Raw genomic sequence first — 20,747 nt, forward strand, 5'->3', positions numbered from 1 at the left:
GGCTAAATATTGTGAAATTACATTATGTAATTGACAGATTTAAGTGGATCTTCTTATGAAAGCATAGATATCTTTATCATACAACTAAAATCATGCATGATTTCATAACAGTTTATCAAATAAATCCTGACAAGAAGATTAAAATTGCTAGGCTAACAATCGACCATAATCAATCCTTTTTATCAGTTAAGATGATTGAATCTTAGTTGGCATTAAAAAAGCTATGGCATAATCAATTTGTTAAATCAATCCAACAAGACGATTTAAATTGTTTGGAAAAAAATGAATTATGAACTTGCAACAGTTAAGCCTAGTTAGGCTTAACTGTTAGTTAGGTTTAATATCGAAAATTAGAAGAAAAGCTCATAGCTTCATAAATGAAATTGAAGAAGTAAACTCACTCATTATGTTTTGTTGAAGTCTTGTGTAATTGATTTAATCACTTAAAATACAAATAACCTCACATTTACCTTTATTTTCTAAAATTTACGGTGCATTAAAAAAAACAATACATCATCCAGCCTGTTCCCAATCAATAATAGAGCAAATGTATTTGATACGTTGAAAGTTTTATCAACTATTGGTGTCTAGATTTCACTAACCCCTTTAAAATGTAAATGAACACTCAATTAGATTTTAACTTGATATAATGCACAATTTTTTGAATTTTTCAATACCATATTTGAACAGGTATTACACTACAGTTTTTACAGAGAAGATGAATAGCAGTGTTAAAAACTGCAATAAACTCCTTCCAACTCGTTCTGGATCGTAAACAATTTACTGATATCCCAAGCACATTATGAATAAGCGTGAGATTGCTGTGTGGTTCTTCAACTGTAAAGTGATAAGATTTAAATTCAATTCTTTAACCTGTGTATGAAAGCTTGATTTGGTACTAACTTGAAATAAAGTGTTCCTTTAGATTTTTGGGTTGTTCAACACCATATTTGGAGAGATATTACACAATATTTTTTACACTGCAACTTTTACTTTAACCGTAAGAACTGAATATCCTTTATTAACACCATTTTTGAATGAATAACTTATAATAATTTTATGAAAATTTTATTCTATTTTCCTAAGCAAAACATCAATGGATCAAATGCTGGCAGGGTTATCTTTTGATACTTTATACTTACCGCTAACCTACTTAGGGCTTAAAACTTTTTAAATATGGAAAATTAACTATATTCAGAAGGTTACTTGATAAGTTTTTTTCAATTTACTCTTCAATTATATGGTATAATTAAAAAATTATTGATTTTTTCTCCCAGCCGAATGTCGAGTTAGTGACTGGACGGACTTTCAACCATGCAGTGTTTCTTGCGGTCAAGGCAACAAATTGCGAACACGCAAATATGAGAATAAACAGAAAGCCAATGAAGCTAAATGTAAAGTACAGCTTGTAGAAAGAGAAATGTGCTATCAGTCTTGTCCAGGGTGGGTATCAGTATTAGAAGTATTTTCATCATAAAATCCAATTGAAAAATCGTTGTAAAAAAAAGTTAATCTTAAGATTAACTTTTTTACTGTCTTCATAAGAATATGAAACACTTCACTGTAATTAATGTAACCAGTGGTCGAGGAAACTACATTATTGTTGTAGTTTGCCACAACTACTTTGTTACAAATTTAAGTGACTGCAGCTACTTTTTATTAAATCTAGTTAGTGCAAACTATTTTCAAAATTCGTAACTATTATACTACTTTAAGGATATGAACTTTGCTGGGGAACTTAATTTTCAACGATGTTTAAAATGGTTTTGAATAAAATATTGACTTATATTAAACATGAAAAGTTTTAAAGAAATATTTTTTGATGTTTAATATTCTTCAGTTTGTTATTCTAAAATATTTGTTTCAAATTTTTTCATTTGGATTTAACATTTTTATGCCTTTTTCGACAGTGAATATTTAATTCAGGAAATGCTAGAAAATTATCAAAAATTTTCAATTTTGTTAAGTGTTTAATGCTTTATTAATTTCTCTAACAAACTAAGCTTATCAAAAATGTGTTCTCTTCGATTGTGATAATATGTATGTTTCACACTTGTACATTTGCAATTGAAAGTGTGATCAAAGTGATGAATTAGATATTATTCATAATGGCTAGTTTACACATCAGTTATACCTAATTCTTATTGCATAATTCTTTTGAACCCTCAGTCACAGAGGTATCTTCATTGCGTCCATAGTCAGACCCATGAAAATATGTACCCTTCAGATTCGAAAAATTAGTCAAATAAGAACGTTTCTTCATTAAACTAAAGTTAAATATAGTTACCAAAAATCACAATAAACTATTGTTTTTTTTGTAGCGTTTTATTTGCTAGAGTACTTTTTTTAAAGAGTAGCACACTGCCCTACAAAGTACGAAAGAAAAGTAGCAACAACAATAGTTTCACTACTTGTAGTGCACTATTCCAGACCACTGATTTTAACCCTACACTGCGTATTAGTCCTGGACCTTAGCGTTTACCGAATTATTTTTTGCCTATCTAATCAGTAGTTTGCCTGCATTGAGAAAAACGAGTTCTTTTCCCCATATTCAATGAGAAGTAGTAAATGGAATTTTGCCCAGATTTTCAACGTTTGGAGAACTTTAAAAAAGACGATACTTTCTTTTGTCTGTAGGACTGCCCATGATCAATTTGGAAAATAAAAGATTAATTGATGTAAATAAATCTTAAAATATATATTGCAATTTTATTTTATTATTAATTACAATTTTCATATTTATTCTATCATTTATTAAAAATTTTTGATTAAAATGATTTTCGTTTGAATAAATAAAAAACTATGGTCTTTAATGAATTTAATTCGCCGCGAATAATATATTTAGCTACCATAACAATCGTCCATTTTTATTATTTTGTTTTCCAAGTGATAGCTTATAACAGTTCGTGGTACTGGTAGTAAATAAGAGAAAAATCTGGCGAATAAAATAAATTAAACGAAACAATAAATAAAATAATATAAGCAAATCAATAAACCCCTTAATCGATATGATAAGGAATTGATTATTTTTGTAAGATTGTATTAGTGAATCAGATTCCCAGCAAAAGGCGTATGAACTAATGAGCTGCTTTTGAATAAGCGTATTGGGAAATCGAGAGTTCATCGAATGAGCGCATTAATGAGTTATCAATTCACTAAACAGATATCGTATAGTCTAGCAATCACGAGACGAGCTCACAGCCAGATATCTTTTAGAGAGGGTTTCACCTCCTAATTTGGCTGGTTGATTTCTTTTTTTTTAAGATAAAGCGGAAACTTTCATTTAGCTTATTGAGACCGGAAATAAATGTATGAGCAGTTCAGAATTTGTTTTCGGGGTTAGAAAATTTTTATGAACGATTAGAACATTTTTATGAACAGAAATCAAATGCTGTGAACTCTCTCTACAACGATATCCGATGCAGCAATAACTTCCTCTTTTATGGTGTTCCGCTGTCGTGGAGATTTTGAAAAATATATAGCAATATAGCAATCTATATATAGCAATATAGCGATATTTCGTAGAGCACTAATTATTGTAATAATCATAAATTTTGCATTAATAATTAATTTTGCACTAATTAGCGCTGATAATTAATTCTTTAGAGCACTAATAATTTTCTCCAAAAAAATTTCCACGTTTTTTTTTCTTCATTGTGGTGCTTTGGTTTTCAAGTACAATAAATATTTATTATTTTATTATCGTTTGTCATTTTCTCTCGGTAAAATTGAACTTAGCATAAAAAAAATGAACAAACAAGCAAAAATTCGGGATTTCTTTGAATAGAAGCGGTTTTTTGGTATGTAAATAATTTTAATATTTATTTTACGATTTTTGAAATATTTAGCTTCTATTAACACTGGACAAATTTATTTATTACTGATAATAAATAAATAAAAATTAAGTAGTACATATTTATCATTAAAATTTGAAGAAAAAATATGTGTTCTTAAAACATATAGGCCCTGGATATAACAATATGTCTTTCCGCAACAATAATTTATTTGGTCCCCAAAATATTGTTATAATAAACAAGGTTTTGATAAATTAATGGAAGAAATTGAAACCTTTGCCTCGCCAAATTATCTAGGTTCTCGATATAGCAATATGTATTTCTGCAACAATGTTATTTAGACCCAAAAATACTTTTGTGTCAAGGTTTTAATATATTAATAGAAAAAAATAATTATCTTAATGCTTCCTCAAATTCTGTAAGCTTTCGATACAACAATGCATTTTTCAACAACAAAACCTAATTCGGTCCCCAAAATATCGAGATAAATGCATTAATGGTAGAAAATTGAGACTTTAATGCCTTCTTAAAATACGTAGGCTCTGCATATAGCAATATAACCTTTTACAACAATAAATTATTTGGTCTCCAAAATACTGTTGCAACGAGGTATTAATAAGTGTTCTAATGGAAAATAATCTGTTGCAGGGGAAACGTCAGTTGCCGTACTACTGAGTGGGGTGAGTGGTCTGAATGCAGCTCCACTTGTGGTAAGGGCATTCAGCAAAGAAGCAGAAAGTATCTTGACAACAATGCCAAGAAGATGTGTGCAGTTGATAATATGCAAAAGAGGACTTGCGATGGAATTGTTCCATTTTGCGATGAGGAGGATGATATTGATGAGGTTAGTTAATTTCCTAATACAGAAGAACTCCAACTGTCCGGACCAAACACGATCCGGATAACGAAAAATCCGGAATATTGGATTAAACATTTCAAAAACTGCTACAAGAACGTATTTAAGTAACTTCCCTTCAAACCTTTCAAAGGCTTAGGATTAGTGCCTGTTATACCATATTTTCAATAGCGTGTTTAAAATGATAAATTTTTTTTCTTCAAATTCCATTAACAACCTGTTCCTTTATTAGAAACTACTATTCACCCCAGGGTTTAAGCTGAGTCTAAAAATTCATTAGCAAAAAAGCTAAAATCTGAAAAAAAGTTTTAGCAAAATGCTAAAATGCCATTAGGCTTATAAAATTACTTTATGTCAAACAAGTACTGTAAGTTATCTGACAAAGAATAGCTTAATGTACAAGAATATCAAAAAGAATACCTATAACAAAAAAAAAACACATTTATTATTTATCAAAACATTTTGGTTTATAATTAACAATCTTCCTTTCTTTCATGTTTGCCCATTTTACAAATGCTTCTTGAAAGTTAAATGCACTTTCAGGGCCCTCAATATTAATCATTAACAAATTGTTTACATGGTTGATTAACAACCTGTTTCGAATATTAGTTTTAATCAAATTAAGGCAGCTAAAGCCCCTTTCACAGTCAACAGTGTGCATGGGTATTGTTGCACAATACTCTATAACAGAAGTTATTAATGGGTACTGTTCAGACACATCATTGGTATATAAAAATAAAAGTAATTCATTAAATGACATGTTTTTACATCGTTGCATTAAGATGTGTTTAGTTAGTCTTGTGGTTAGTTTATTTTTCTTTTCTTCTCGGTGAAACTCATATATTCTAGCCATTTTTGTTGATCGCTATGCTTCATCTCGTTTGATCTCGTTTTTTTCGTGAACGCTAGCGTCATGGTTCTTCTTGCGAAAGATAATTAGATTTTTTCTCCTTCTTGTTTGATCAAGTTTTTTTCATGGATGTTAGCGTCATGGTTTTTCGCGGAAGCTTTTTAAATGGAATTTAGTAAAATCCTTTAGCAAAAATGCGAAAATGCTTTGTTGAATTTTAGCATTTTTGAGGGGTCTTTTCGCATTTTGCGAAAAAAGCTACCGTAGCGGAAACCCTGATTCACCCACCTTGAAAGAGCGTGAGCTTTTTTCAAGGACGCCGTAGAACAAAAGAAGCCATTTTTTGACCCATTTCGGACATTCTAAAAATAAAAATAAAAAGGCATTTTCTCAATTTTTTTTAAAGACAGTGTAAAAAACACATGGTCTTTGAATAATCAGAATAATTGGACAATCTGGTAAATCTGCGTTCAGATAAACTGTGCTTTACTGTACAACTATCTATCAGGTAGATATTAAAATAACTTCGTCGACATATTGCCTTATAGATAATACCTTTGAGAGTATGGAATCATGATCAATGCTTTCAAGAATGATGTTTAAAATGATTGGATGCCTCTCACGGTTACAAAGACAAAAATTAGAAATTTTCAAATGTCCATACCAGCTTTTTTTATCACAGTATAAACTTAAAATGGAGTTAGAACGATATTTTTAGCACAAGAAATTCAGACGCTAGGCCTTTGCCAGTCCTGTCATTTTCAGCGACCACTAACGAGATGAGAGTTTGATAAAAACCTTTATAGACAAAGAGGAAATTAAAGACATAATAAGGGGGCCATATCGAAAATTTATAAATAATAAAAACCTTCTTAGTAATTTCTGTTCTGTGAATTTTCTGTAATTACTGAAACAATAAACACGAGAGCTACGCAGTCGTTTTTAAAATCATTCGTTAGAGCCTAAATCACAATGCCTGAGTAGAAAATTTATTCGGATCATACAATTGTTTTTTTTTCTTCCAGAGGGTCAAATGTTGGAAAGTTATTGTGTTACATAAATTAATTAAAAATATTAAAATGACTTATAATTATAATTATTTCATATTTTACAGATTAGCTATAAAATAAAAATAAAAACATTTGCATAAAATAATTATAAATTAATTTGTTAAGAGGGTGAGATACCATTATTGATACTGATGAGAATGAGATGCTTGCAAGTGACGTAGTGTGGATATCTTGATCCTGATTGGTTGTTGAAACGCGAGATTTGTTTACTTTAGCAACTGTTCTGTCCATTCTATTTCAAGTAAGACTTACACGTCAAGTATCGATTCTCTTAAGTTACTCATTCTGCGTTCTTTCACAACGATTTCAATTCTTCCACCATATATTTCCTATTTAACACGAAGACAGCCACGAACTAAACTAATTATGCATCGAAGTTGCCAGGTACACATAACGGAAATATATCATGGTTACAATAAAATACATAAACAAATGATAAATCCAAGTTAAGTAAAATGCATAGACTAGAAAGAATAATATTGCAACAAATTCGAGGTACGATACGGTGCTGTATAAAATTTTTTTTCACGTTAATTAACATTCTAAATTAGGCAGAGAAGCTTAGCTCAACTTTAGCATGCCATTTTACTTAGAAGCGATCAGCTGACGTTGACGTCATAGGTCACATGTGTGGGTTTTTGTGATCTTCTTCTTGAAGTGCAAATACCCGATTGCCGTGTTGTACTTGTAAATGTCAACCCGTTGATTACACTCTTTCACTTTGAAATGAAACGTGTGTGGGTATCCGAGAGCTTCTGCTTGAAGCGCAAGTACCCAAGTGAGAAAAAAAAAAGTTTAATAGCGTATGAACCATTGGCAAGATTCTGCTTAAACTTGGCGATTGAGTGGTCAAATTGGGATTTGTATTTTGGTTGTGACTAGGTTACTATTTGCTTTTCAGCGAAAATGTCGATACATACAGCATTTCTAAGCGTATATCTTCCATCAAGGTCAACTGTACACTTGCTGAATTTTGCTATTCGTCTGAGAAATAGCATGTTACACTCGAACATCTGTGATTGCTTGTTAAACTAGCATACAATTTTTGAAAAACATAGTTTCTGAAAAAAATTCATTTTTCATTTTATATAGTTCAGTAATTTTGACCTGTACCGCTTAAGTTCGGAAGCTGTTTACGTGCACATAATATAACTAACCTGCACATCAACCGAACATGCCATCTTATAACATAGATTATGAAATCATCACTATGGCTTTTTTAGAATCTATTATTTTATTTACACGCTAATAATATAATGAAATATGTTTGTAACGAAAAATTTTATTACAGGAGGACGATCCAATATGCACTGTTACTCAGTGGTCAGAGTGGTCACCTTGTTCAGTGACCTGTGGTAGGGGTGTGACAGTCAGAACTCGTCTCTACCTTGATGTGGAAGCCCTTAATCTGTGTAGGGAAGAATTGAACCAAAAAACTCAGTGTAAAGCGGAAAAAGAAGACTGTGCTATTTCCTTAATTGAAGCTAAGCGTTAGTATTAAGCATATTTTTTAAAAAATTATTATCTTTCTGTTCGACAAAGTTTATTTTTTTTATGGTATTTGACGGTTAGCCTGATGCAAGCGAAAAGTCGCCAAGACCCTGACCCAGACCAAGAGGGTAGTTCAGGCCAACTTCTTTTTTTTTTTACTTTTTAGAGGTATAAAAATTTCAAATATAAAAATAAAAAAATCTACATAAAAAATAGTACTTTTAAAAACCACGTTTTTGTAGTGGAGAATAATAATTGAAAAATAAAGATTTGAAAAACGAAAAACGTGGGGCGCATGAAATACATAACAGTAATGTTATATTAGTGTGTGTATGTGTATCTGTAATTGTAATTGCATCTGAATTGAATGTGGATGTAGAATATGTTTGTGTATTTGCATGTGTGTGTGGCTGTGCATGTGCATGAGTAATAAAATGTGTATATGTATGTGTATATGTGCTTTTATGTATTTCATGCACCCCATGTTTTTCGTTTTTCAAATTTTAATTTTTTGATTATTATTCTCCACTATAAAAGCGTGATTTTTAGAAATAAAATTTTTGATTTTGATTTTTTTTTGTACTCACTTCCAAAATCTCAAATTTTTCACTCACTATACACAAAACTTTTCAACTGCAACGCGACACTAATTTGAAATAATCGAATCGACAACAAAAGACAATCGCGAAAATACTAATATTTAATTTTAATTTTATTTCACTTTGTATGTCTTCTTTCTCTTCATTTTCATGCATTGTTATCCAGTTCTGAACTATGTGCCAAATTTGAAGTCTGTAGCTAACCGGGAAATTAGTTTAAAATCGATTACAAAATTCCACCCGAACGGACATATACGAAGGCAATAAGTTAATATAAACGTGGTAATAAATAAAAATATGTGAATTCCCTTGCGCCCACCTAACCGAAAAGTACCTTTAATGTCTGTGAAACTTGACTCATCAGATTTGAAGCAGCCCATCAGAGCAATTATTTGCAAAATAAAGATACGTAAGAATAATTTTTTAAAATAATAATACTGAACGGGATTAGAATCTCAATATATGTGCGAAAAAATTTATTTTATGTCAGGATCCAACTTAAAAAGACGCTATTTGTACGCGAGATAATATCTATTCCTTATACATTGGTAACTAAAAATTTAAACCATAGAAAAAGTGAGTTCATGTTAACCCAGAGTAAGGCGTAAAGTTTCAAATGCAGAATTTTTTTTTCTTCTAAATATCCAAATAGAAACAATTTATGGCAGATTTTTTCAAGATAACACAGGGGAGAAGTAATCCTGCCGTAATTTGTTTCCCCATTGATATTTTGAAAAAGAATTTTCAGAAACTTCATGGTTTATTCTGGTTTCACGTAAACTCTCTTTTCCCTTTTCTTGAATTTGAAACTACCATTGGAGGTGAAGCAGAATTTGCCGTGAAAATATTCTCTCGTGGTATAGTGTTTTTCTTGACATATGGTTTTTCGATGCTCTGCTGCCAAGAAAAAAGCCACAATTGAAATGCCTTATATTTGAAGCAGAATGATGATTGTATTATATAGTCGTAAAGAATTTTCTGGGTCTTAGTACGGACAAATAACTTTATTTTAAAAGTTATATAACTTTTTTTAAAAATTTCCGATTCAGCGACATTTTTCCACGTGAATGAAAATTATCAAACTCACTGCTTCATTCTCAGTTTTTTTCGCATTTTTATGAGCCCAAATAATGCAGCTTCGGAGTAGGTTTTTAAATATTAAAAATTTAGACCACAAACGTTTTTCATTTCCACAAAACTGTGGCTTTTTTCCATTTGGACATTTTGCGCCATTTTCCGAATAAGCACCCTTAATATTAGCGATTATTTGAATAAACCATTGCATTTAATCTGCTACTTTGATTATAAATAAAGCAGCCTTCATATTCATTTGCTTTACAGATGGCTATAGGAATTACTAATTTTGTTTAATTGTCTTTTTAGAAAACTGTATGATGCCGAAAGAAATAGGTCCATGCAGAGGATACTTTCCTCGGTGGTACTACGATGTGAATCGTAAGGGTTGCCAACAGTTTATTTACGGTGGGTGCAGAGGCAATAAAAACAACTTCGAGAGGTACAATGAATGCAGTAGAATCTGTGAAAGGCTTGACACAGGTACATTGAATATTAATTACTAAACTCTATTGAATTAATTATCCCAGAAAAAGGACAGATAATTTGAAAAATAATTTTTCAAATAAATGAAGAAGATAGAAATGTACTCCTTGTAACTCTTTGCGAAAGAAACAAGATTTTATTATCAGTAAGTAACTATGTTGCAAAGTTCGTCAGCAGATGATTGCAGAATTGCCTATTATTTTTTGTCCTTTAGACTGCGATTTTTAATTTAAAATGTTCAAATACGAACCAAACAGGCAAGTTGAAATGGATTTTTCTTGTATTAAAAGTGCCACTTTTGAATTGTGTTTATTTTAAGATTAATCCTTATAACTTCATAATTATAACTCGAATCTTATTTAATTCAAGTCAGTATAAAAAATTTCTTTGGCTAACGTACCTTACTAGTTCAGATAACCCCTAGATAGAAAAGTAAAAAATGTACCTTAGTCAAGACAAAAATAGTGCATTTTATACATAAAAACCCTAGTAACATTTGAACTATACATTGCATAGCAGCAAAATAATTTTGGACCCTCATTCAACCAGTAATTACAAATCTTGGCTTAATAAGGGTTCAAAGGGCCTATGTATTTCCGATATGGGACCCATATAGAATCGTCCGATTCACCCGATATTTTACTGCTACTTTACAACTAATATCGGCCCTATATAGAATTGTCCGATTCACCCGATATTTTACTGCTACTTTACAACTAATATCGGCCCTATATAGAATTGTCAGATTCACCCGATATTTTACTGCTACTTTACAACTAATATCGGCCCTATACAGAATTGTCAGATTCACCCGATATTTTATAATCATTATTCAGCTAATATAAGTCTTTTATTGGCACTATATTGGTCGATAATGGCACGGCATAGGACCAATATTTAAAAATCTATAGACTTCTCAATATGGGTTCCTCGGAGCATGTTCATATACGACCCATATTGAACCAATTTTGAGCCCAACATGGGCCAAGGTAAAATTGTTGCTGGGGTTCTATTGACTGGTGTACAATCTAACTCGGTTTAACATAAAAACATACAGGGGAAACAATGCTTTATGTGTTTAGAAAGCAACAGCAGATGAAAAAAAAAAAATTATAAATATAAAATTTTACTTTTTGTACATAAAACCCATTGGTTTGAAAACGATATCATTCAATTCAGTGTGAAAAAAATATTGGCGATCGAAATGGGCTGCAGGTGGCTCAGAGCAGAACTCTCTATCTAAGAAACACTTCGTATGTTTTTCCCATTACCATGTGGATAGTCATAGAAGAAGTGCATTACTTTCTGACTTGATTTTCAAATATATTTGACATTTTAAGTTAGGAAACTATATGGAACTGAAAACTACATTAAACATCGATCTAAAAGAAAGCATTATGGAAATTTTGGAAAATATTTTTGACAATTAAATACGAAAAATTATTATGAAATTTGAAAATATCGTAGTACATTCCCATACAACTGAAAAGAGGAAAAGAAAGGAAGAGGGTCAAGTTCTTCAACCCAGGGACCCTACCATGAGCTAACGGTAATGGAACGGGGATTCCCGGAACTGTGAAAGTTTGGTTCCATGAACGATAAGATGGTGTATTCAAGCAATGTGATCGCGAATATCGGAAACAATGCCTCCTTTGTCAGTCTCGAAGAAATTTAATTCTCCCTCTTGATATCTTGATATCCCTAAAATAAAAGGAAAAAAAGACAAAAAAGGAAAGGAAAAAAAGACAACAGAGTCAAGTTGGGGAGAAGGGAAATGCTCCACCATTAACTTTAGCATTATCATTACCATTGCCCTCAGTTGAGTATTTACTTACTTTTTTATTACTGCATGACCTAATATTACCGACGATTTGAAATATCAATGAAAGTAAATCAGAGGAAGACAAACTTGTAAGATTATCAGCGCCTTAGTAAGAAATTTATACGTTTATGCTTATCAATCTTCAAAATTAGTAACAAAGTTCACCAACAGATGGCTCCGCTACTCCAGAATTTACTTTCACTAGAGGCGTCATCTGTTGTCGAGATTTCTAACTAATTTTGAAACTTAATGGTAATAAATGTCCCTTTTCCTAACTAGCAACTGGCCATATATTTCTCTCATAATCCGTTTTAACTTATTTATTTCTTAAAACCGTAGCTCTATAACTTTTCGACTTTAACTGTAGATTTTGAAAATGAATGCTTGACAAATGAATTATTTCTCTAATTTTTTGTTCTTAAAGTGCGCCAAGAAGATATTCTACCAATACCCTTACCATCACCCTCTCCACTACCCTCAGTTGAGTCAACGGCAATATCTTACGCCGGACCTATACCTGGTGCAGCAGTGGACTGTGTTATTAGTGAGTGGTCAGAATGGGGTTCGTGTACTGCTACTTGTGGTACTGGTCGTAAAGAAAGGAAACGATTCATTATCAGAAATCCAGATAATGGCGGAGAATTATGTCCAACAAAAATGGTTCAGAAGAGGAAATGCAAAGATAATCCACCTTGCAGTAAGTATCTTATTAACTTGCAATTAGTTACTTATAAAGTTACTAAAATTATCAACAGCACTTAGTTGAGAGAACCAAGGCCTACAAAAGGCTGTTGTGTGTACGAAGAAGAAGAAATTTATCTAAAGTAAAAGAAAAAGAACCTCACAGAATAAATACTGATAAATTCATAAAACTTACTTTTTTTAATTTGAAAAAAAGGCAATTTCGCTGTTACTGCTTACATTGTATATAATGCAGAAATAGATTATTAAAATTAATATATTTTTTATTCTAAAATCATTTTCTTTACTCTAATATTAATTGAACTTTAAATAAGTTGAAAACTAACAATAACAGGTATGCTATTAATTTCAGAGTCGGTAAATGAGAAATATATTGTTAATTTCAGTTATTAATAAGAAATACATTAATAATTATGGAATATAATTACAAATGCATGATAATAAATTAGACTACATATTGAAAACAGCCTCATATGTTTTTAGAATAGCAGCTCAAATTTGGAATTATCTTCATTTTGAGAATTTTCTTTGGCTGGTGGATATACATATAGTTCTAAATGTTCCGTAACTGTCAATAACCTATTGCAACATTTATAAAAAATTATAGGTAAATAAGTCGTGATTTCGACTATTTATATTGAAAACAACATTTTTCTCTTTCATAATTTTGAAACATTATTTCAATAAAATAGTTAAGATAATAGTATTTTACTAAAATGTTTTCATAAGAGTGACCAAATATTATTAAGTCAGTTTATACTATTAATCAACTGAGCTCACAAGTTTGCTTGTTCATACATGTCACAGTGCGTATTGTGTCACACTCGACATACCATGCTGTAAGATTTTATATTTTGACCATAATCAATTCAATATTTTGATACAATAATCTTAAAAATAATAAACTATTGAATACTTCAATAAAATTTCCTTGTTCTTTTTCCAGAACTTTACTGTATTTATTTCCTTTTAAAAAATGTTTTTAATTGAATTTTTTTTATAAAAGTAACAGAAATTAAAATGAGCAAAAGAAATTTTTTTTGTAGCGGGTATCCTTATATTTATTATTATTTTTTTATGTTACAGATGAGGAAATGGCTAACGAAGAAGGTAAGAACATGTTTAGTTCCCCATTAAAAATTTCCTTATATGTATATACCTATACAAGGAGTTTTTCTTACCATACGATAACTTTACCTTTCTTCAAATCATTTTAGGATTATTTTCCGTACTAGCATCTATTTTTATAAGAGTAGGCCACTCTAGTTTTAAGCATTTTTACACTTATATGTGATTTCAATATGTAAGACTTTTAGGGTAAAGATAGTTTCATACTTTCTTTCATAATAAGACACCAGAGGTCAAGCTCCCTAACCTCCCAATAAGCTGACTCAGTTTCGAAACCCAGAAATGACTGCTCGATAAGTATTATGTTCTTTACTCGCGCCGACATATTGCTATCATTAAATATCCATCGATTAGTGCTAGTACAGATTTACTTAGTAAATTCCACTGTGAAAACTTGCTTCCATTTCGTAGAAATCTGTTGTTACAAGACATTTTCGTCGTAATTTTTACAGATCAGTAGTGTCAAACTTTATTTACTTCGTACTAGAACTGCACAATGGGATATTACGAGAGTCTAGGAAGCATTCCTAAGGATGAGCCGAAAACATGTCATCTCAGTTCTTCCACAGAGGGGATAGCTTTTCCGCTTTGGTTTGGTAACCCGACAACCTGCGAGCGAAGTCGAGTGCTTTATGGTACAGCAGTTACTAGGACCGATGCTACGCACCCTCTGTCTCTTTGCAGGAGGCTACCTACCCATTCATTGATCGCAACCAGTGACTCTAGACTTCAGTGATCTACAGGGACATATTTTACGATCACTGTGTCACTGGGGGATCGAAAAAATGTTCTTGTATGGTAAAAAAATCATTGTGGCTACAAATTTACTTCGTAAGTTTTACAGTTTTGTACAACAAACCCAGCTGCCAGTTTATAACCGTAAGTTTTAAGAGATTCTTGTCAGTTTATAAAAATTACTTTTGCAGTGTTCTTCTCAGTGTATAAAAATGACTCTTCCAGTGTTTTTTACTGTGTATAAAAATGATTTTTACGGTGCGTAAAAACTACTTTTACAGTGCTTATTACAGTGGATAAAAATTACTTTTGCAGTGTGTGAAAATGACTTCTACAATGATTTTTACTGTGTTTAAAAATTAATTTTACAGTGTTTATTTGCAGTATATAAAAATGATTTTTGTCTTTCCAGCATATCCTGCAAAGCACGCAGGATTCATGGAGGCGTTATACAGGCCAGTCCTTGACTGTCGATACAGTGCCTGGTCAGATTGGACACCGTGCTCACAAACTTGTGGGCGAGAAGTACAATATAGGGCGAAAACGATACTGAATTACCCAAGTGACGGTGATTCCCAATGTAAACCAAAAATTGAAAGACATTTTTGCGATTTGCCACCTTGTCCACCTTCATAGCATGCGTAAGTCATTTGAGAACAAAAGCTCAAATGTTTTTTTCTTTTTTTTTTTTTCTTTTTTTTAAGAAAAATAGTCCAGTTTTGACTGTTTATAAATAATTACATGAACAAAAAATTTTTTGTTTCATGCATGAAAAAAAAATCCTCAAACAGCTGTTTCTGACTTTGACTATTTTTAGCGTGGTTTTCTTTATTAGAGGTGGCTCAAAAAGTACGTAAGCACGTAAGGGGAAAAAAGATCTGAGACTTGTTTACATTTGCTGAGAGGAGAAGAGGGAAATGATGTCCATTTCACCCCCTTTTCTAATGGGGGTGAAATGGAGGAATGAAGTTGTCGATTGGTTTACTTATAACGATCTTCGCTAAGATTAATAAGACAAAACTATTCACCCCATACCCCTATTCGAAGTGACCTTTCCTCGTAACCATAGTACCCACCACGACGCGAGGCGGGTGTCTTGAGGAGTTCTCTTGAAAGCCGTACTATAATGCTCACGTTAAATGCCAAAAGTTCTTATTTTCCTTTTTTTATACGTAAAAAATAGCAAAAAATCTGAAAAAAAACTTACATTGTAAATAAAAGTTAAATTAGGGAAAGAAACGAACAATAATTTCTTGAAAGAGTTTCAGAGATAAACAGTTTTGACCACAGATAGAATCCACAAAATATCGCTAAAGAATACTTTCTCAAAACTTTATTAAAACAACAAAAACGAACACTTTGTTTCATAATTTTTTATTTGAATTTAATCACAAAATTTAATTACTACAGTATAAGTACTGGTTAAAGTAAAAATCAAGGGTGGGTAATACCACTTTCTTATTAAGACATGGGTGCAGTCTTATAATTTGCTTATTTTTGTAATAGGAGAGGAGAGAATTAAGTAAAAAAATGCTTACGTAGTATTTGAAGGGTCCGTCTGCATTATTTTCCAAGAAAAAAGGTAGGTAATTTACGAGTTGCTGACAACTATATTTCTATGAAACATTATTTTTGTGCCTGACCCCGGAAAAAAATATTTATAGATTTCGTCTGTAAATATTGTGCAAATTTAGTACAAAAAATCTTTCAGGGAAAAGTTGATAAAGAAATTCTATTTTTATATTTGAAACCAGCACACGAAATGTAATCGAAATAATTGTATAAACAGCTGCCAATAAGTAGAATTTTTTTTTTTCGTTGAAAATGTGAAAATAGAAAATTTCGCAACTTAGCTACTCTTAATCTGTATAAGTAGAGCAGATAAAGAACAAAAATATTCGCACATTGGAAATCAGCACATCAGATATGGTCAAAATAAGTTTAAATTATGTATTTATCTGTGTTATTTTTCTCTCCAATGGCAGTTTCTCAAATTTTCATTTAATGCATAACATATCGCAATTTAAGCTTATATTGATCTTTAATTTAAAATTAATAGCGAAATAAATCTTAGTTTAATAAACACAATATTAATTAACTAAATACAATAGCATACGGTAATGTTTAAAGAAGTGAAATCTCAAACTAAGTTGTAAAACTACGTTAATTCTTTGTTTTAATAAAAATAATGAACCAGTAAGTATAAAATCTAACACACCTGATACGAGTTAAAGAAATCACGTTTGTGTAATATCTGCTTTTTATTAAAAATTTTCAAATTTTAGTACACAATTTTAAAACTAATTAAATTTTAACTTCCACCCTTTCAATTTCTATTTGAAAGGAATAAAAATAATTTCTATTTTGATCAGAGGAGACTTAAACGATAATAAATTCAGGGTAAAATAGGAGAAACTATGTTGGTTTTTAAATATATAGTGATTTTTTGTAATTGTTTTCCATTTTTTAAAAAGAATTACATAATTTGTTTTTTTTAACCACTAATGATGTAAATACGGAAAACGTTACGGTACAGTAAACGGTAAAGTATGATGTAAGTTAAAAATTCCAATTGAAGCTAAATATAATAAAGCAGTGATCAGTTATTGCATTTTAAAACACGACATATTATATAACGATAAAAAATTTAAAAAAAAATATTGCGGTAAAAAATTTTTAAGAAATTACTTACTAGAAAAACTAAATCTACCCTCTACTTACTAGGAAAATTGATTGTTTCCGCTACCTAATAGAATATGCACCCTCTATTGGCTAGAAAAACTGAATGTATCCGCTACTTACTAGGGTGTGCACATTTTACTTGTTAGAAAAACTGAATGTACCCGTGACTTACTAAAATATGCACCCGCTACCTTCACGCTACAGAGAAATGCGTGCCATCTGTTTATTTGTTTATTGATGCAACATACATATACAGGCTTGTTTGCTCAGTTAAAGCTTATAAACCTTTGTCAAGTAGGACTACAGATAGAGAAGGACAGCACAATGATACACCCAAGGTTACAGCGGGATTCGATTCCGCTACCTCCCCGCTTCGCACAGCGCTTGACGATACCGCTCGGTCAGGAAGACATTCAGTTTATTTACTTTTAACCCATGTGTAGGCTTGTGTGCTCATTAGTTATGATGACTTATGAGCTCTTGTCAAGTAGAAAAAACAAATAGCACAAGTCAGTGAAAAACATCTCAAGGATGAATCCAGGGTTATAACAGGATTTGACCCATTACCACCAAACTACAGAGCGTTTGACTTTAAGACGAGACTGCTTGGTCAAGAAAACCCCATAGCTATCATTTTCGGAGGCCAAATTAATTTTTTTCACACATATATAGATAGCGCCAAATAATACTGCACACCCTCGGCCCCTTCTCAGGCTGATCAAAACTGCCATCCACCCGCGTTCTGACGACTGCCACTCATGCTTGACTTTGGTGATCTACTGGGAAGGGAACAATGTCAAGTTTTGAGGTGACCGAAGGTTTTGGACTAAACCTGAAAGTAACTAGTTCGTGCCCACAATTTTATTTTTCCAGTAAAACATGGTGGGAATGTAATTGTCAAGTCTCCATTGACTTTCATGGTCAAAGTATGAAGACCATATGCTCTCTTTTATACACCTAAGCGTGAGAAGTTGGTAATTTGACCAGGTGCTTCGAAGATTCTGTTTCTCTCACTCCATGGATTATTACTAGTGTAATATAAGCCATTATTTTTGAAAGTGCATATTTTTATAACGGTTAGCTTTATGGTTAGCGTTTGAAGGAATTTAAAAATATTATCAAAAATTAGTCAACTTGAGGGATGATAATTTATTATGATTAAATTTTAAAATGCAATAATGGTTATTGGAAAAGTTTTAAAAAAAGCGATTTTTAACTCCAAATCAATTTGACCCTGTTTAAGCTATAATATTTTATAAGAAATAAAAACAAGAGGAAAATTAGGACCATATTTTTTGCAAATTAGCTTTAATAAAACGGATTTTTAACGTAAAAAATGCTAATCAAATTTTGACACGTAAAGATTAATTTTATTTACAATCTCAGTCCATGGCAAATAGGCAGTAAGTAAGACAGTAAACTCATCATATCTCTGTACTCCTCAATTTTTATTGGACTTGACGTTTTATACTGAGGTAACATCGTGATCTTGTTCGGATATTTTAATTTATTATTTTTTGATAATTTTCTTTGATGAAAATTATATTAGTTGACTTACATGTACGTACACAGTTGATGGATATAAGAAACACGAACCTACTGAAGGATTTGCTAAAGAATGGTACTGTACTGTACTTTTATTTACGTCGCACTAGAGCTGCACAATGGGCTTTTGGCGACCCTCTGGAAAACATTCATGACGATGTTTTACAGACAGTATACACACTTCACATCCCGTTTTACAGGCAGGACACATTCACACACCATCCATCCATCTGCTGATCGTAATTTTAATCTGAAACAGAGCATGATCAATCTCGGATCCAGTACCCTTAATGTATTGATTTGTTATGGGTACTTGGAGGATTTGTGACCCCGACAGATTTAGCGTACATCAGCCACTGTTTTGTACGCGGGCAATTTTTTCGGCTTGCGGGAATCGAAGTCATGATCTCTCGGACATGGGTCCAACTGGCTAGGCTATTCCGGCTTTTGCGGAAAAAGGCTGAACCTAATTAGTTAAATGATTTCGGAATATGCTTGGGCCCGATAAGTGGCAAACTTTCAATGCGCATGCCCACATTGACGCTTATTCTCCGACAGTGTTGCCTAACGAGCAGTAATTTGAAAAAGCAAACCGAAAGTAGTTATAACTTTGGCTATTAGACTCAATCCCCTTTTAAAAAAAAGTGACCCATGACCTCTCGGACATGGGTCCAACGTCCAACTGGCTAGGCTAGTCCGGCTTTTGCGAAAAAAGGCTGAACCTAATAAGTTAAATGATTTCGGAATATGCTTGGGCCCGATAAGTGGCAAACTTTCAATGCGCATGCCCACATTGACGCTTATTCTCCGACAGTGTTGCCTAACGAGCTGTAATTTGAAAAAGCAAACCGAAAGTAGTTATAGCTTTGGTTATTAGATTAATCCCCTTAAATAAAAAGTGTTTTTGCAATTTTGGACGAAACAAATTTGTTTATTTTACCTACAAGTAGTACTCTTTTCAATGTATGGTTATAAATATAAATTGCTCTTGCTAAATTGGTATTTACACATTTTTTTTCCGAAAGTGGACTTATTCCACAGTTTTTTTACTTATTCCATTTCACAGCTTGTTGCGAATTTCTGCCTTACCAACAGAGGGTGGTTCAACAACCATGCGCAAAACAACCAGTCATGCATAATAATTATGACTTGTGTGACAGGCAGCGGATAGGAATGGAATTCTTATGGGGAAGTCTAACAAATATCACACCATCATTATTGTTCGTTTTCATTGTTTTACATTATTAAATTTGATTTTTATTAAACATGGCCTTGTATTCATAGTTTTCTACACTGAACCATTTTTCAAAACGGCTCATATGAGCATAAACATATCTGCTTCATTTAAAGATGTGTGAAAAAAATAATAATCGGAAATAAAGAACTAATATAACATTTGTAGGAATATTATGTCTGTATATTATTTTTATCTAGTTATTACAAATTAAATAAATATATTTTCTATTATTATATTTTCAGGTTGAAAGAAAATTCATTCTTATTTAAATAAGTATTTCGCATTGCATGCTCTGAAGATGTCTACGTGTATGGTTTTAATTTGTTGAAATATGTAAAGACTATCTTTGGAAAAATGGATGCTTTATAATCGAATTTCAGAACTGTTACTGCTATTTATTGTGTAATAAAAGATGTTGCTTACCCTGCTATTCTTACTTCATGTCTTCATTTAACTCATCAGAGCATAAACAGACTTAATAATTGTGAATTAATTGTTAGAAGCCAACAAATAATTAAAATTTCATCTGGAGATCAATGGTGCAAGGTTCCTTGCAAGCTCCCACTCACTAACCCTCAAACTTTTCTTCACAAACAGGACTACACAAACACTACTACTGTCCACTATATCACTGGTACTGGTCAAAATTTCCTAGTTTTGTCCTATAATTTATACT

The 20,747-nt window shown here is 31.8% G+C and overlaps 1 protein-coding gene across 2 annotated transcripts in view; it reads left to right on the plus strand.

Moving 5' to 3' along the window:
* Nucleotides 1–20,501, plus strand: part of LOC107437897 (spondin-1) — a 44,899-nt gene extending 24,398 nt beyond the window's left edge. For both annotated transcript variants that reach the window (XM_043045876.3, XM_043045877.3), the window contains exons 9-16: nucleotides 1,278–1,443; nucleotides 4,443–4,638; nucleotides 7,862–8,060; nucleotides 10,044–10,217; nucleotides 12,467–12,739; nucleotides 13,831–13,854; nucleotides 15,020–15,248; nucleotides 20,314–20,501. In XM_043045876.3, coding sequence (XP_042901810.1) covers nucleotides 1,278–1,443; nucleotides 4,443–4,638; nucleotides 7,862–8,060; nucleotides 10,044–10,217; nucleotides 12,467–12,739; nucleotides 13,831–13,854; nucleotides 15,020–15,243 — 1,256 coding nt within the window. In that variant the 3' untranslated portion in view covers nucleotides 15,244–15,248; nucleotides 20,314–20,501. The remainder of the gene's footprint in view (nucleotides 1–1,277; nucleotides 1,444–4,442; nucleotides 4,639–7,861; nucleotides 8,061–10,043; nucleotides 10,218–12,466; nucleotides 12,740–13,830; nucleotides 13,855–15,019; nucleotides 15,249–20,313) is intronic.
* The last annotated feature ends 246 nt before the right edge of the window (nucleotides 20,502–20,747 follow it).

The sequence above is a fragment of the Parasteatoda tepidariorum genome, chromosome 9, assembly GCF_982258835.1.
Source record: "Parasteatoda tepidariorum strain Cologne lab strain chromosome 9, Ptep-v5.0, whole genome shotgun sequence".
NCBI classification, from domain to species: domain Eukaryota; kingdom Metazoa; phylum Arthropoda; class Arachnida; order Araneae; family Theridiidae; genus Parasteatoda; species Parasteatoda tepidariorum.